Source organism: Schistocerca serialis, chromosome 2 (genome assembly GCF_023864345.2).
Source record: "Schistocerca serialis cubense isolate TAMUIC-IGC-003099 chromosome 2, iqSchSeri2.2, whole genome shotgun sequence".
Classification (NCBI taxonomy): domain Eukaryota; kingdom Metazoa; phylum Arthropoda; class Insecta; order Orthoptera; family Acrididae; genus Schistocerca; species Schistocerca serialis.
Genome location: NC_064639.1, coordinates 538912715 through 538931117, shown reverse-complemented (window position 1 = coordinate 538931117; position 18403 = coordinate 538912715). Strand labels below are relative to the sequence as shown.

General features: G+C 40.2%; 1 protein-coding gene across 1 annotated transcript in view; it reads left to right on the top strand.

The window, feature by feature from the left end:
* The window catches only part of LOC126457518 (von Willebrand factor C and EGF domain-containing protein-like), a 183019-nt gene that overhangs the window by 127242 nt on the left and 37374 nt on the right, over positions 1–18403 (top strand). Inside the window, exon 8 of the mRNA XM_050093855.1 lies at positions 11971–12147. Coding sequence (XP_049949812.1) covers positions 11971–12147 — 177 coding nt within the window. The remainder of the gene's footprint in view (positions 1–11970; positions 12148–18403) is intronic.

Here is an 18403-nt window from a genome sequence, read left to right as displayed (position 1 = left end):
TGATGCCACCTCCAAAACTCTGCTCCCATATCCCTGTTATTGTCAAGTCACCTCATTTGTTTTTGGTTGCATACAGTGTAGGGCAATTCAAATTCCCATTCAGCCATCCACATTTCGATTTCTGTGAGTTCCCTAAATTCCTATGGGCAAATACCAGTACTGTTACAGTGAAGAGTATAGCCAGTTTCCTTCCCCAGTCTTGCTTCAGCTCCATATAGTGACTGTCATGTTAATGGGAGATGAAACCAGTCTTTCTTCCTTTTGTTGGAAATTCAGTTTGCTTTTCTAACTTGGTCTACTTTAGACTCATAATAGAATATAAAGAATAAAACTGACTATAATAATTTCTCTGGATATGGCAGAATTTGATGCTTTTGTTGACAAGCTATGCATTTGTGCTTGTTGTTGTAGTTCTAGAAGGTTTCTAGAGAGAAATGTATTTAATGATACTGAAAATGTACTTTGTCGAAATAAATATGAAACAGCTTCTGAACTGTGTCCTTACACTGGGACAAGTTCCATAAATTTATTAGCTCCACAGCTGAGGTGGAGTAGAGTATTAACCATGTCGTTATGCTGTGATGGAAGGCAAAAAATGACAGTCCAGGAGCTCTGCATCATGGAAAGTGAGATGTGGCTGAGCTGTGAATGGAAAGAATGCAGAAATGTATGGACTCAAGTCAGTTCTACTTTGAAGGAGTCCACCACTAAACGAATATACATAGTGAGTGAACAGAAACATAACATTTTCCAGCAAAGTCCAAGAATACATTTGTAATAAATTGCTCTTTCACTTACACTGATATGACTGATTTTAGTGAATCTTGTCACAGTTATGGACACAGATGAAAATAAAAACAAAACATTTATGCACAAATAGTTCATTAATTTCCCTGGAAGGTCTAATGTTAAAACAAAAGCTGACCTACTTTGGACACACAATGTGAAGGCATGCCTCGCTGGAAAAAACATCAATGCTGGGGAAGATTGAAGGAACTAGAAGAAGAGGACATCAGAGGATGAGATGGATCGATGGCATCACAGAAGCAATGTGTTCCAACCAGGAAGGTCTACGGGTCAAAGCGCAAGACAGGAAAAAGTGGCGTGATTTGGTTCATGGGGTCACGAAGCGTCGGAACCGACTAAACGAATATCAGGTCGATAGACACACAAAATTCAAGCTTTCGCAACAAACTGTAGCCTCATCAGGAAAGAGGGAAGGAGAGGGAAAGACGAAAGGAAGTGGGTTTTAAGGGAGAGGGTAAGGAGTCATTCCAATCCCGGGAGCGGAAAGACTTAAGTTAGGGGGAAAAAAGGACAGGTATACATACACACACACACACACACACACACACACACACACACACACACACACACACACAGATACAGACACATATCCATTCACACATACAGACACAAGCAGACATATTTAAAGACAAAGAGTTCGGGCAGAGATGTCAGTCAAGGTGGAAGTGTAGAGGCAAAGAAGTTGTTGAAAGACAGGTGAGGTATGAGTGGCGGCAACTTGAAATTAGCGGAGATTGAGGCCTGGCGGATAACGAGAAGAGAGGATATACTGAAGGGCAAGTTCCCATATCCGGAGTTCGGATAGATTGGTGTTGGTGGGAAGTATCCAACCACTTCCTTGAATGCCTGGAATCCTTACCAAATCTGTTACCCCCAGAAACCATCCTTGTAACCATTGATGCCACTTCCTTATACACAAATATTTCGCACGTCCAGGGCCTCGCTGCGATGGAGCACTTCCTTTCACACCGATCACCTGCCACCCTACCAAAAACCTCTTTCCTCATTACCTTAGCCAGCTTCATCCTGACCCACAACTTCTTCACTTTCGAAGGCCAGACATACCAACAATTAAAGGGAACAGCCATGGGCACCAGGATGGCCCCCTCGTATGCCAACCTATTCATGGGTTGCTTAGAGGAAGCCTTCTTGGTTACCCAGGCCTCCCAACCCAAAGTTTGGTACAGATTTATTGATGACATCTTCATGATCTGGACTCACAGTGAAGAACTACTCCAGAATTTCCTCTCCAACCTCAACTCCTTTGGTTCCATCAGATTCACCTGGTCCTACTCCAAATCCCATGCCACTTTCCTTGACGTTGAACTCCACCTGTCCAATGGCCAATTTCACACGTCCGTCCACATCAAACCCACCAACAAGCAACAGTACCTCCATTATGACAGCTGCCACCCATTCCACATCAAACGGTCCCTTCCCTACAGTCTAGGTCTTCGTGGCAAATGAATCTGCTCCAGTCCGGAATCCCTGAATCATTACACCAACAACCTGAAAACAGCTTTCGCATCCCGCAACTACCCTCCCGACCTGGTACAGAAGCAAATAACCAGAGCCACTTCCTCATCCCCTCAAACCCAGAATCCCCCACAGAAGAACCACAAAAGTGCCCCACTTGTGACAGGATACTTTCCGGGACTGGACCAGACTCTGAATGTGGCTCTCCAGCAGGGATATGACTTCCTCAAATCCTGCCCTGAAATGAGATCCATCCTTCATGAAATCCTCCCCACTCCGCCAAGAGTGTCTTTCCGCCGTCCACCTAACCTTCGTAACCTGTTAGTTCATCCCTATGAAATCCCCAAACCACCTTCCCTACCCTCTGGCTCCTATCCTTGTAACCGCCCCTGGTGCAAAACCTGTCCCATGCACCCTCCCACCACCACCTACTCCAGTCCTGTAACCCGGAAGGTGTACACGATCAAAGGCAGAGCCACGTGTGAAAGCACCCACGTGATCTACCAACTGACCTGCCTACACTGTGACGCATTCTATGTGGGAATGACCAGCAACAAACTGTCCATTCGCATGAATGGACACAGGCAGACAGTGTTTGTTGGTAATGAGGATCACCCTGTGGCTAAACATGCCTTGGTGCACAGCCAGCACATCTTGGCACAGTGTTACACCGTCCGGGTTATCTGGATACTTCCCACCAACACCAACCTATCCAAACTCCGGAGATGGGAACTTGCCCTTCAGTATATCCTCTCTTCTCGTTATCCGCCAGGCCTCAATCTCTGCTAATTTCAAGTTGCCGCCACTCATACCTCACCTGTCTTTCAACAACTTCTTTGCCTCTACACTTCCGCCTCAAGTGACATCTCTGCCCAAACTCTTTGTCTTTAAATATGTCTGCTTGTGTCTGTATGTGTGGATGGATATGTGTGTGTGTGTGCGAGTGTATACCTGTCCTTTTTTCCCCCTAAGGTAAGTCTTTCCGCTCCCGGGATTGGAATGACTCCTTACCCTCTCCCTTAAAACCCACTTCCTTTCGTCTTTCCCTCTCCTTCCCTCATTCCTGATGAGGCAACAGTTTGTTGCGAAAGCTTGAATTTTGTGTGTATGTTTGTGTTGAGAGAGAGAGAGAGAGAGAGAGAGAGAGAGAGAGAGAGAGAGAGAGAGAGAGAGAGAGAGAGAGAGAGAGAGAGAGTTCATTAATATTGTAAGCATCATTTAATTCCCAAGTTTGACTCTACTTTTGTTGCCACTATTTTTCTGGGACAAATGACTGCCTTCATTAATCAATGAAGTAATTAATTGAAGATTTGCATAGTTCATCATAATTTAAAATATGTTGACTGTACTCATAAGTAGGTAATCTCAGGGTACACACACAAAATAGTTCTGTACCTTTTGTACTTTACTAAGTACTCATTATGTGAAACAAGTCATTTTTTGAATACATAACTTATCTAATTGAGTAAATTTCTACCATACAGTTTTATAAACATTTAAGTATCATTACACCCAGGTATAAATAAACACCCTTTTACCCAAAAGTCTTTGATCAGCTCTCAGTAACCACTCAGTTCATAACATGTAGTGAAGTTCACTTACATCTCACCCATATCAGTATTTGCAGTTATTTAGAGAAGTCTGTTACAAAAAAAATACTTTGTTAGGATGGCAATGAAAAGTCTTTGCTTATCCAGATTAAGTGCTGCAATGAAATGTTTTAAAAGTCTGCTTACCATCATAACTGAAACAATTCACTTGTCTACGTCATTTCTTTTATTAATGACATGTCTACTGGAATATCTGTGTAAACTACTTCGGTTGGTGTGATCATAACATTACATTGTGTTTATGAGACTGCACTTTGTGAATGCATTTTCAACTTGTGCCACATTGGATATACTGGGTTAAAAAAATGTTGAATGTTGTTGAATGTTGTGAGGGGTGATAGTGCCAACCAAAACAAGAAAATTAAGTCCAGTAAATATGGGCACTAAAATGTAGACCTTCAGAACAATGAGCACTTGTTCATCTTTGTTACCATAAAACACATGTCTTCTATTGAACAAGTACTCATAGCTCATAAGGTACATATTTTGGAGTCTGTTTACTGGACATTAAATTTCCTTGTTTTGATCCATACTACCTCCTCCCAAAATACTGAAAGCAAAGAGTGCAGTGGAAGAGGCATTTTTCACAGTATCAAAAATAAGTGCTCACAACTCTTACTGGGTTTTCTTTTCTTGTTTTGGTGAGTACTATCACACCTCAAATGCTTGACACTTTAACAACGTATGTGTATAGTGATATTAATAATGAACTGTCCTCCACTGACTGCAATATATGAAATGCAATTTTTGAGATGAGGTGTTTTGTGATGAGTTATGTCACTGAAACTGCCACTGAATGTTTGTATTGGCCTAGTTCTTGTGCCATGTATTCAGTAGAGGTAAGAAATAGGTAACCATCCCAATAATTAAAGTTGTGTTCATTTTTGTTTAACATCATTAAATACCCAAATGAGATTTTCAGTTTCAAAACAACGAACTGGTGATCTTACCCAGAAGAGAGGATTGGATGAGTTTAGTACCATCGCAAATGTCTACCCTACTTCATGATAATACACAATGAGCCTGCTTTCTTTGAAGTTTTTTTGATATCCTCCATCAGTTCTATATGTTAAGAATCAAATATCTTGTAGCAGTACTCAATAAAATGGACAAGTGAAGTTTAGACAGTCCCTTTAGTAGATTCGTTGTATCTTCTAAGTGTTGTCAATTACAGCACCCTTCCCAAAGACATCAAATCCCTAGATACTTCATCAAACCTGAAAGCAAATGAAGTGTATGTTTAACACTTTGAGGACTGAGCGCGAGTGTGGACGCTCAACCGGCTGATACTGAGCGATTTCACAGTTTTTCTGAATTTTCTACAGCAGATTCTATACCACAGAAAATGGATTGCTCTTTTGCATTTAAAAACTACGTCCATTCCCTTCAGAGTACTGCAAAGAAATAAACATTTACGTTAGCGACAAGGGTTGTATATTAATTTGAGAGTATGCTGTTTTCACAGTGAAAAAAATTTTTTTTTTAGGTTTTAGGACCTCTAAGGGACATATAATTGAAGTGGTTAGTTTTAAATGAATAACTGTTGAAATATGAACTTTTATTTTATTAATAATCACACAGTTACATTGGCTTTTGTATGAAATATTTCAGAAAAGAAAGCCCTACGTCACAGGTTTCACAACAATATCTCGTGTCTTTCCTTGAAACTTTACCATATCTGGTCTTGTGTGTTTCTGCGCATACTTTTCATGCTCTCTGAGGCCACTTAGACAATTTTAAGGGTGGAATTAATTTTGGAAAATGTCTTCCGCTTAGTCTGTTGATGGATGAAATATTCGAGAAGTGCACGAGTCTAAGAGGCCACCTTTGTGAACAAAGTTCTCTGCTAACTCTGTAATGTATTCAACCAGATGTTTGCTTGTATTTCACAACATTTTGTACAAAATGTATGAATTTAGTCATGAGCATGAAAATGTGAAAGAAAACTTTTATCCACCACTTTATTTGTTTTCGTTCAAAAGGATAGTACGCCATTAGCTGGTAGCTATGATCCACACCAGCTTCTTTACTATTGTAGTCCAAAACACAGTCCAGCTTCATTTTTTCCACTGTTCCAATTTTAGTTTTTACACTGACATTCGTTGCCATCATTTTATGCTTTGTGGCCAACAAGATCCCTTTATATTTTCCTGCGTAGTACCAACTGCCTTAGTTCTTTTCCCCAACAAACAATCCAGTAAATCAGGGCTGGTGTAAAATCGGTCCATGTTGACAGTGATGTCAACAGCCTCATCTTCAGGTCTTCCTGACGGTTCACTCTCTGAGAGATCGTTTTCATCTATAAGAAAATTCGTAAAAATTGTCTTTTTTCTGATCAGGAATCAAACCACAGAATTACGGAAAATTCGGACAAAAAATAGCTTACCATCACTAATGTCAAAATCTGCAATTTCTTCATCTAATTCTGAACCACTATTGTTCAATAAAAACTCTATTTCTTCGTCTCGCAAGGCCATGACGAAAATAAAGTGCAAAGCTATCAGCCGACAACAATCTAAAGTTTAGAACTGCTGCGCGCCTGTTGTAAGTCGAGCATGAGTGCGGCAAAGCGAATGACTCAAAATATACTCCTGTACCACCTCCAACAGTGACATATGCTGCCATCTATAATTTTTTCTTGGTACTAGGATAACCAGAGAGTACTTTCAAACCTACAGAATATGAAAGTCATGTGCTGGGAGTCGTTAACATCGCTGATAATCAGCCAACATAGGAGCTACGTCGATCGTCTTTTTGGGGTACTGTCGGACTGACGTAGGAGCTACGTCGCTAGCCTTGAAAGTGTTAAGGAATTTTGACAAACTGACAAAAAATAGATACTATTTCTAATAAGTTAATTGACCTATATTGTGTAATGGATCAATTATTTCACAGATGTGCCATGCAAAATTTAGTTTTTGTTGCTACAAAACTAAAACCATTATTGGAGTTTGTGGTGGCACTTTGGCCCAAAAATAAACAGAATCTGGTAAAATGTGACACATTGTGATCTGTTCACAAGTCCCACACATTGAAGGGTCCTCTCACTGGAGCAAGGAGCCATGAATTATAGGGCTGTGGCCTGTGCAGAGATGAGTAAGGAGGGTGCAGCCTGCCTGTAAGGCTGGAAGGGGCAGACCATGACCACGTTATGGTCTTAACTAAATTCAACTTATTGTCTGTCATTTCCAGCCACTCTTCATCCCATCAACACATGACTCTGTACCTCAACAATGAGGTGAGAGCATTTAGGATGATGGCACACTGAAATATCCTAGGGTCGTGACATGCGTTTTTGTCTGATATGTGACCTTTTTTTCCCTGGAATACCCATGTGCCCTGGCATCCAGCAAAAAGCCACCTCCTTCCCCAGTCTATGTAGGTGGAGGGGGCATACTGGATGTTCTGAACTACTTTAACTCCTGAGTACAAACATTGTAGAAAGTGAAGGGTACTTAATGAATCAGAACAGGCAAGGAATTTAGCACTTGAAATGACTCATCTCCTCCAGTGACTGCAAGATCATGTATAATCCTATGTCAAACACAGTAAAATCTTGAGGCAGTCAGACCCTAAGGATACAGACAAGGAAAACAGAGCAATCAATGGACTTCCCTGTTTAGTCCCATCCACAAACACAGCTACAGGCTTGTGGTCCTCAGTTACATAGTCATAAAATAGCATATTAAAAACATTTGCAGAAGTGAAATCTCTCCTGTACTGCACTTAATCTAAAATTACCCTGGGCCTCTGCAGTAACCAGAGTGGTGGGTGGTTGAATCCTGGACGTGGGGTGTGTCCACACCAAGTGCTATGGCACTTGTTGCATGTGGATGATTAAAGAAAGTGTTCCAAAGATGTATGAGTAACAGTATGGTATGGTGCTAAATTGAAAAAATGGGGAACTTATGTGCCTGATGCAGCATGAGGAGTGGCTGTCAGATGGTGAGTGGTGTTTCCCCAGCCTCAGCACAGACAGGGCATGGGCCTGGTCCTGTAAGCACCTATCCCCTCAGTGGTGCATAGCGGAAATGATCTTCAGATAAGAAGACCGCAATGATCCGTACATTGTGCACCCATAGCCCAACCAAAATCGCATGAAAGCCATATAAAACAGGAGCAGATGCACCCTGTTCACTCCCCAAGACCTGTGGCTAAGGCACTTCAAGGTGATTCAATGCTTTCTTGGTCCTGGCTTTTAGATCTCTCAAATGTGGTTATCATCATAGTCTGGAGTATGAAATGAGGCCCAGAGTTCTCACTGAGTGTTTGAAATGTAGAATGCTGTCCCACATATGCAAGACAAGTAAATTAAAAGTATGAAAAGAATGATTAAAATGAACACCCACACACTTTTCTGCAGAAAATTGTAAACATACCTTTGCAGCCCAGTCTTCTAACCTGTGCACTGTAAGATATAACTGACATGTCACTGTTGCAGTACTGTAGGAGGAAAAGAAAACTGCAAACTCATCCACAAATAAAGAGCATTTGACAGGACACTCTATCATAGATGTGGTACTATTTATGGCTATGGCAAAGAGGATAGCACTTAAAACAGTGCCCTGAAGAATACCATTCTCCTGCTCAAAATGATCCGACAGCACATCAGCTACAAGGGGCATTAAAAAGTGCTTGTATAGGGAGGGCTTTATAAAGATGGGGAGGTGGTCATAAAAGCCCCATCGGAGCTGCCCTAGAACATGGTGTCTCCAACTTGTGTTGTAGGCTTTACTGATGTCAAAGAATGTACCAAAACAGTGAGTTTACATAGGATAGACTGCTGGACAGCTGCCTCTAGTAGTCAAAATCTCCTGAACACATACTGAGGGTGGCTAAGAAGTTGCTTGGTCTCTAACATCCAGACCATATGATGGTTAACCATTCACTGCAAGGCGTTTCCTAAACAGTTCGTTAAGGTGACACTCCAGTAACTACTGGGACACATTCAGCCCTTTCCTGGTTTAAGGACAGGTATCAAAGTTGCCTCCATGTTTTTGGATAGTGGCCTGTCTGCTGTATCAGATTAAAGCATTTGAGGAAGATTTCCTTTTATGCTCCCTGCAAATGTTGAAGCATGCTGTACTGGATTTGATTGTGACAAGATGCAGTATGCTTTTATTCAGAGGCAATGAATCCCGAATTGCAGTGACTGATTCGAAGACAACAATTACACTGAAGGCACCGTGATCCCTGATGACCATCTGGATATCACACAGTGGGACATGGTTCTTAATAGGGCAGTGCATGCTTTGCAATGTTCTCCTTTGCTGGCCACAAAATGGGTGAGAAGTGCTTGTGGTAGGGCATTCCGTTTCTCCATAAGTGTACAGCTGATAACTGCTGGCCGGCTGTTGATGTATGTGGATATGCTGCAATACTCTGAGGTGACAGTTTGGGATAACAATATTTGCATATATAGATGGCAGTAGTAACACGTACAGGAGGTACAAAAAGGGCAGTGCATTGGTGGAGCTATAACTTCTACTCAGGTGGTTATTGTGAAAAGTTTTCCGATATGATTGTAGGTGCACAACAGGAATTAAGACTCTGAATGCAGAATTGTAGTTGGAACTAGATGCATGGGAAATTACATTTCAGAAATCTTTTGGAAATTCAATATTTTGCGATTCACAGTGTCAAGAGCATGCCAAGAATACCAAATTTCAAATATTACCTCTTACCACTGACAACACAGTGGTCAACAGCCTTCACTTAATGACTGAGAGCAGTAGTGTGTATATGGAGTTGTCAGTGCTAAGACAAGTGACACTGCATGTAATAATCACAGAAATCAATGTGGGACATATGATGAATGTATCTATTAGTATAGTGTGAGAAAATTTGACATTTATGAGTTGTGGCAGCAGGTGAAAGATGTGTGTGTCTGTGCTAACAGCAAGACATTGCCTGCATTGCCTCTCCTGCACTCATTACCATATTTGTTGGATCCTAGATGACTGGAAAACAGTGGCCTGGTTGGATGAGTCCCAGTTTCAATTGGTAAGAGCTGATGGTAGGGTTAGTGTGTGGCACAGACACCACAAAGCCATGGTCCCATGTTATCAGCAAGGCATTGTGCAAACTTGAGGAGGCTCCATAATAACGTAGACTGTTTGCATGGAATGGACTGGGTCCTCTGATCCAACTGAATTGATCATTGACTGGAAATGGTTATGTTTGGCTACTTCGAGACCATTTGCAGCCATTCAGGGATGAAATTTTTATGTTTGTGATTGGTTTGAATAACATTTTGAACAATTCAAGTGAATGTTTCGGCCACCAAGATTTCCCAATTTGAATCCCATCAAACATTTATGAGACATAACCAAGAGGTCAGTTCTTGCACAAAATCCTGCACTAGTGAATTCCACAATTGTGGACATCTATAGAAGCAGTAAAGCTGAGTATTTCTGCAGGGGACTTCGACTTATTGAGTCCATACCATGTTGAGTTACTGCACTGTGCGGGGCAAAAGGTGGTCTGAAACAATGTTAAGAAGTATCCACGACTTTTCTCACCTCATGCATATCTCCCCAGTTCATCCCACATGTGCTCAATCATTTTTTTAAGTCAGGGGAACAGGCAGGTGAGTCTATTTGCCAAATATTATCACCTCATTCTGAGAGATGGCCCAGCTGTGCTGTTTAATATGTTCACACATTGTTATCGATAAAAATGTAGTAAGGTTTATATACACCCCTGAAAAGATGTACATGGAGGAAGAGTACAGTGTCATAATAATGCTAACTGATGAGTGTACTGTATTGAAAGATAGGCACATCAGTATGCCCATGCAACATTATGCCTCCCTACACCTTAACACTTGGATCACCAAAATGATCACATTCAACAATGTTTCTGAGTGCGGTACATCATCTTATTCTTCTTTGTCACTATTTATAATTTTTGAAGGGTATGGATCAGATGTAATGTCTGTGCCTACAAATGGTAACAATATTAAGACATTGTATGAAACAGCAACTATACAACATAATTTCTCTAGTAATACCTGTTCCCACCTCAGGGTTCATTGTGAGTGAGTGAGTGAGTGAGTGAGTGAGTGAGTGAGTGAACTTTCAGTCTCATAATCTTGTGCAGGTTTTCTATTACTGGCTCTTTCATGCACACTGAACTTGGATTCAGAAAGATGATGGCTGAATTCCATGTCCATGTTTTTCCTGAATCACTCCAGGCAAATGCTGAGATGGTTCCCTTGAAATGGCACAAAGCCAGTTTTCTTCCCCTATCCTTTTCATACTCTAAGCTTGGGCTTTGTTTCCAATGACCTCACTGTTGTAAGACATTAAAATTTAACTTTCCTTCCTTCATGCGTATATCTTGTTTGCTCTATTTCTTTCCAGTCTGTTTAGATATCACCTTCTGCTTGCATTTCAACTATTGACACTTAGCTGTTTGGCAACAGCCACTAAAGAGGTGTCAAGTTCACTTACATATCTTGACAGCTGCTGTTTTTTGTTACTCTCGTTTTATTGCAATTTTTGGCTTATTTCACCCCTTATTTATATATTCTAGTTTCTTTTATCTGTTTCTTATGTTCATTCTATGCCTTTTGCTGATAGTGCTACTTTTTCCATTCAGAGTGATCTGGAATGTACTACGAAATATACTGCTATATTCGTCGCTATTGGGAACATATTGTGAGTGGCCTGATGCTATGTTCCGCCCCCCTTCAGTACTTTGGGATAATTTTGCACCAAAGGAATTTTCATTAAAAATGTTACTAATCCTAACATAGTGTCTGTGTCTTGATTCTTTAGCTTCTATCCTTGTTGACATTTTGTGGGAGTACTGCCAATATCTGGTGTCTAATGGGTACAATGTTTCTGTGAACATTGCTACTGCCAAAATATTGTTACTGTTGGACTTTAAGTACCACCCGTACAGCTGTGGACCATCTTGCAAAAGTGTCTAATTTTTGGGCTTTATTTGAAGTTAGTAAAACATCTTTCCTTTCTCCTTTATTTTGCAAACATTTTGTGCTTTTCTTTATCTGTTTATTATTATGCAGCAGTTGTGTGCCAAATGTGAACATTAACAAATAAATCATTTTCAGGAACAGTGTGTCACTTTGGTGATATTCAGCTTCAAATAGGTGAAATTTTGGTGGGTCGTGGTGAAAAACGTGGCTCATGTAAACAGTGTAGCTGCCAGCTACCACCACATGTCACATGCATTCAAAAGAGCAACTGCAAAAGCAGTCCATGGAGCTCCACAAAGACTCTTGATGATTGTAAGTTTGACATCAATGTCTTTGACAGTATGTAAGTGATAAGGTAATGACTAAACATTCATAGAGTGGAATTAGATGTATTAATTCACTTTCAGTTAGTTTTCTTTTAAAAAGAGAATGAGAATAAATGAGTGATAATTCATTAAGCTCTGAATAATTGCAGTTTGATAAGAGTTGGATCTTCTTCAGCAGTCTGACTAAACTGTCATTCTAGAGTTTTTTCCCTTTCCCTGCAATATATCTGGAACTACCGCAAATGCTTTCTCCAAGTTGTTGTTGTTTCTTGTAATTATTTTTCAGTCCATTATACATTGTTTTATTGCTGTATTGCTAGATATTGCCTACACTTTCATATTGCATTTTCATATTTAGATAGTACCGTAACCTTCTGTTGAGTGCTTAGTTTACATCCTCCTTTATCATTCCTGGTACACTGTTGCAGTAATAGTCTTCATAATTCCTGGTTTCATTTGTGCAATAATTCCACTTCATTATTCAATATTTTAGCTTTGCCTTTAGATCATGAGACCGATGACCACGCTGTCTGGTCTCCTTCCCCAAACCAACCAACCAACCTACCTTTAGATCAAAGCTTGTCACATTGCTTCAGTTGACAAACTAATTACTTTCACATGATGCATAGGCCTGTATTGCAGACTCGCTGTTCTTGATACAGAAATTAGCCACAAAAGATCAGATCAACCAAATATTGCAGTTTGAGGTCCCTGTTCACCACTTTCATTTATGTTACAAATGTGTTTTCCTTTTCACAAAAATTCCTGAATATGATACTATAATTACATTAAGAACTATGTAAAATTTGTATAGAAGTGAGGCCATGTTGGTGAACATAATTCCATATTTCTACATTACAGGATTTTCACAAAAGAATCCTATTGGTTCCTTTGGGGTTGAAATGTGTTTTTATAGTATTTTTGCATTTTATAGTTTCACATGTTACAGTATATTCACATGATATAAAAATTCTGCTTCATTTATTAAAAAATTTTTGGTGATATGCAGATACTTGGTACCACCATTTTAGCAGTTATGTATTTATCATTAAGCTATAAAAATAGAAGTAACTTAGTACATTTAATCAAACGTGTTATACTGAAGAAACTACCATGTTGAAAATGCTGTGTTAATTTTTGCCACAATGGAAAGATTTTACATGATTGGGGAATAATATACAGCAATTTGTATAATGTTAGGTTGTTTAGGTGCATTTTCGTGAAAATAGGACATATCTACAAAATAAAGTAAAAATATTATTTGAGCAAGACAATTTTTTGATCCATGGCAGGGATTAGGTAGAACAAGATGCTCATACTGGGACCACGGAATATAAAACTTTGTTGGACTAAATGATAATACAAGATGCATATGTTAACCCATAAGTACATAGCATTAACAACATTAACAAAGATGAGAAGAAAGAGACAGACATTGCACACACATTGTTTTCTTAGCATTTGATTTTGTGTGCGCTTATCGATCTAAGCAGTAAATGTTGGTGCAGAGCCCCTCCTCCAGTGCAGATCACAGAAGATAGGGTAGTTGGAGGGGTCACTAATCCTGAACAGTCTTTCAGAAAGGGAGTGGATGGCAGAGTGATTGGCCGTAGTAAGAACAAGAAGGTTCGCCATTGTCATTACCTGGTGACGGTGGCAGGTTGTTGAGTTCTTCTGAGAAACAATGTTTGGAACAAAGATCCACCTCAGTTGAAGTGGATGCAGATTGTGGGGAACTGAATGGGGTTTTTGGAAGACTACTTCATTGGTGTCTTCATGGAGCATCACATGTGTATAGTCCCACAATGCCTTATGCATGAAAACCTGCCATACACTATGAGCTTGAGGAAGTACCTGACAGATATGAGCTGTACTGGGTGATGAAAAAGGAAAGAACAGATTTAAGTTGTTTATAACAGACAATCTATGAAAGATAGAAACACACTGTGCATGTCATTGGATAGAAAAAGGTTCAAAGTTTTGAGACAACAGCACTGTTGTTGGTTTGTAGCAACTTGGTGACTACACCACAAGAGAAATCATTTTGTGTATTGGAATTTGCTCGAAGTCAGTTCATTGTGAAAGTGCTGCATCACTCCTGCATCGATTCAGCAAGAAGACTCTTCTGAACAAGCAGATTGGTTGGAAGTTGGTTGCATATGCGAAGGGAAGTGTAGTGGTCAGCCGTGAAAGTCTGGTGAAAATTTTGAGCATATCCAAGATGAATTCACATAGAGCCCTCAGAAATCCACAAGACAGGCAGGCCACAAACTTCAGCTTCCTCAATCAACAGTGTGGTGTGTGCAGAAATGACACCTCCAGATGAAGCTTTACAAGCTGCAGTCACTACAGCAATTGTCCCAGCAACCATAAAGCACTGGACTCGCATTCAGGGGGATGACGGTTCAAACCCGTCTCCGGCCATCTTGATTTAGGTTTTCCGTGATTTCCCTGAATTGTTTCAGGCAAATGCTGGGATGGTCCCTTTCAAAGGGCACGGCCGATTTCCTTCCCAATCCTTCCCTAATACAAGCTTGTGCTCCGTCTCCAATGACCTTGTTGTAGATGGGATGTTAAACACTAATCTCCTCCTCCTCCAACCATAATGAAGCTGTGAAATCTAGTTGTTGATGTCAGTTCATTAAACAGGGATCTGTTGATTCATGTGTGGAATGAAATTGATTACCGTTCTGATGTTTATTGAGCAATGCACAGTGCTCATGTTGAGTGTATGGCAAATTGTGTGCACGTGTGCAAAACTTTGAAACTTCCTTTATCCAGTAACATGCTCAATGTGTTTCTATCTTTCATAGTTTGTCTGCAATTAATGAATGAAATCTGTTTCTTTCTTTCTTTCTTTCCTTTTTTTTTTTTTTTTTTTTTTTAAAAAAAATACCCAGCATGTTGTCCGAACTTGTCGACCAGCCAAGGTCACCACTGGTGGGAATACATCCATGGGGAGTATCAAACATTTGCTATACATTGTTTCACCAAGGGAAGACTTCAGATCTTCCTCATAAGCAGTCTAGATTCCCTATAGAACCTACAGTAACGCTTCAGTCCATTCTGAATCATGACACATCAGTGCAGTTGTCAGGGTATGGTGCCATCATTCAACCGAACTTTTGCTTTGTGAGTGATAAGCTGTAGTTTGGTAATATTGCACACTGTACAATGTACACAGTTCAGGGAAGAGATGAGATTCAAACTGGTGCCACTGGTCATTTGTGGCTGATAACTGGTAATTGAAATGAGCAATCCGCATATTAAAGAAAGACAATGCCATAAATTTAGTTGTCATGACCTTTAAGGGTATAGCTTCCATCCATCGTGCCATCTTATCAAATGTAGAAAAATACATTTGAATCTGTTTTATTCATGTAATGATCTGACCTAGTCAAAGTGAAAGAATTGTAAATGGCCTTGTGGCATGTCAAATGTACCCAGTGGCAGAAAGGTGTGGTACCCTACCTTGTTACACTTGCAGGAACAAGTCCAGTTTCTGCAACTACCTTTTCTCCATGACCAAACAATGGGCTCAGTTACTAGTTTTGTGCTGGGACAAACAGCAGGGTGTGACAGATTATGCAAACTGTCAGACGGGTCTGGAATTTTACTGGAACTGAAGAGCACAACCTGTTCTGTGGGTTATCATGCCACTGGCATGAATTAGTGTTCCAACTTCAAATTGGTGTTGGTGTTTTCCAAGAACACCATTGTCAGTCTTATTCCTGCTTGGTTGCTAATTCCGCGAAATTAGTGCATGAATGTGAGACAGGTGATGTGAGAGGCCACATTGTCCCCTCCCCCCCACCTCTTCTTACATGAATGCCTCATATAATTCCAGAAATTTGTGTCTGTAAAACAAACATAACTGTTGTATATGTTAGCTTATGTGAAATGAACTGTGGAACAGCTTGCATGATATGTCACCTGTAAAAATTTACCATCCCCAAAAGCTTTCAGAATTTCTGTACTTTGATAAGCTTAGGCATCAGTTTCATTTGTCTGATCACAGCCTGTGTCAAGGGATGTCTCAAAAATGGCAGTGACTTCTGGCATAATTGATAATTTGTTGAAGTGAAGAAAATTAACACATCATCCAGGAAGGAAACTTGCTTAGAGTGTAATCAATAAAGTGCTGCCAAGTCTGCATTTGAGTTAACTGGCATGTACAAAAACTCATATTGCAAAGGCTGTAATTATAACCATCTTTGGAATGCCCTTATTAGCCATCAGTATATCCATGAACTGAGAGCTCTGTAATCTCAACACATTTGAAATACTCCATCTTGGGGACTAAGTATATCAGAGAGCACTGTTTGAAGGACATAAGATTTTTTTAAAAAAAAACTTGTCCATACCTGTAATTTAGCAGGGGTTAGCTGCTTTGTTTTGTAAAAGATGAATGGTCCTTTGGTAGTCTCTATTCTGTGAGCCATACTCCCCTTAATGCAATGATGGGTATGGAGTTCATAAACACTAATCTCACATGCACGGGAGTTCCCATCACAGTGCAGTGTCACTTACCTGTGAGTGTTAAGTTAATCCTGGGATAATGTTGTTTTGAAGAGAAGTTGGTGGTGATCCCAGTTTTTAGATGCAGTTGTGGATGGTGTGTAAGGCTCCTCTGCATAAGTGGCATAGGTCCTTGATGCCTTCAGTATCCAGTGCATCCAGGTCCAATAAAGTTTGGGTAGCAGCTCGTCCAAGTATTAGTAATCCTTATTGTCCTGGAACTGACTTTGAAGTTTTGTATCCTCTTCTGCAGGTTCTCCACAGTTTGTAGGATGCCCGTAACATCATAATAAAGTGATGGCTGACAGTTAATTTTGGTAACTGAGAAGATTTCAGTGTTGATAGCTGATGTTTTGCCCCAAGTTCATTGTACCAGTTATACAAAGTCTTGCGTAATATAGAATTCTCCTCCTGTAATGACAGATGTTCTATTTTGTTGTACATATACTACTGATTCATTGCAATCAGATGTACAATTAGTGAGAGATGTAACTGCTGAAGTTCATGTAATGTAAGCATTAAGGTCTTGGCATGCTGTGGAGTAACTGCCAACAGAGATCAGTTGACTTTACCTTGAATGCAATTGCCGGTTGCTCTTTGCAGGATCTCCCTGAGTAGTGTGTGGTGCTGGCTGATCACATCACATTGCAGTACATTAGCAGGGAGGGCTTCATCTGTGGTGGGAGCATTTTAAATCTGTGGATGGGTTCAGCTCTGCTTGGTTAATGCACACCGCTTTGTAATGTTAAATGGCTGCCTTGTGTGTGTGTGGTTCGCCAGTGGCTGCTGAGTAGTGATAATGTCTATCTTGAATGTCTATCTTGTGATGCAAAAACATGGTCAGCAATCTGTAGATAAGCTTCTTTCCTGAGACCTTAATGTGTTATTAAGGACACTTGAATAACATGAGGCAATTTAATCACCCATATGGACCACAATGTGTTGTCTGGTATTGATCTTGTATCCACTGAGGTTCATAGGTGGCACTAAAATTGTGTAGTAGTGTGTCCATGTAGCTGCTCTGAGAAAATCTCCTGGCAGATTTTTAGATTTTTTTTGTGCAGATTTGCATAATATTTGTAATAAGCCTGCCTTAGCCATCTCAAATTTACAAACGGCAGGTGGTGACAGCACTAAGTAACAGATGATAAAAGTGTGCTCTCCAATTTTACACAATAATGTGGCATATTTTGCTATATTGTCAATGATGATGTGTGTTGAAAACACAAATTCTACACTGCTAAACCAAGTTTGTGGTTGCTCCAGCTGGAAATCTGGCAGTTTAGGTAACACACAGTGCACAATGTGTACATTGATGGAAATGTGTTCATGTAGCACTGACTGAGTAAGTGTGGTGGTATTGTCAAACATAACTCCCTTGATTGGTCATGGCATGGTAGATAGCCTGGATATCTTTGTGCATGAACTGGTTACCAGGTTCCACAAAGGGGCTGAAATAGATTCGCCACCTCAAAAACAAGAGCAGAAGTAAACATCAAATCAGGAGAAGTATGAATACACACATCTGATGTAGGTCTAGTGATACCAATCATTAGCAGGCTCTTCTGCTCCCCGTCAGAAAGTAGTCTATAAGATCCATGGAAGGTACACAGAACTGTGGCACGTGAAATACACACATTCATGTCCATGAGTAGGGGGTCGGTTGTAGTAACTTTAACCTGTAGCTTTGTACCTGGATCATTCCATATTGGTTGTTGCCATAT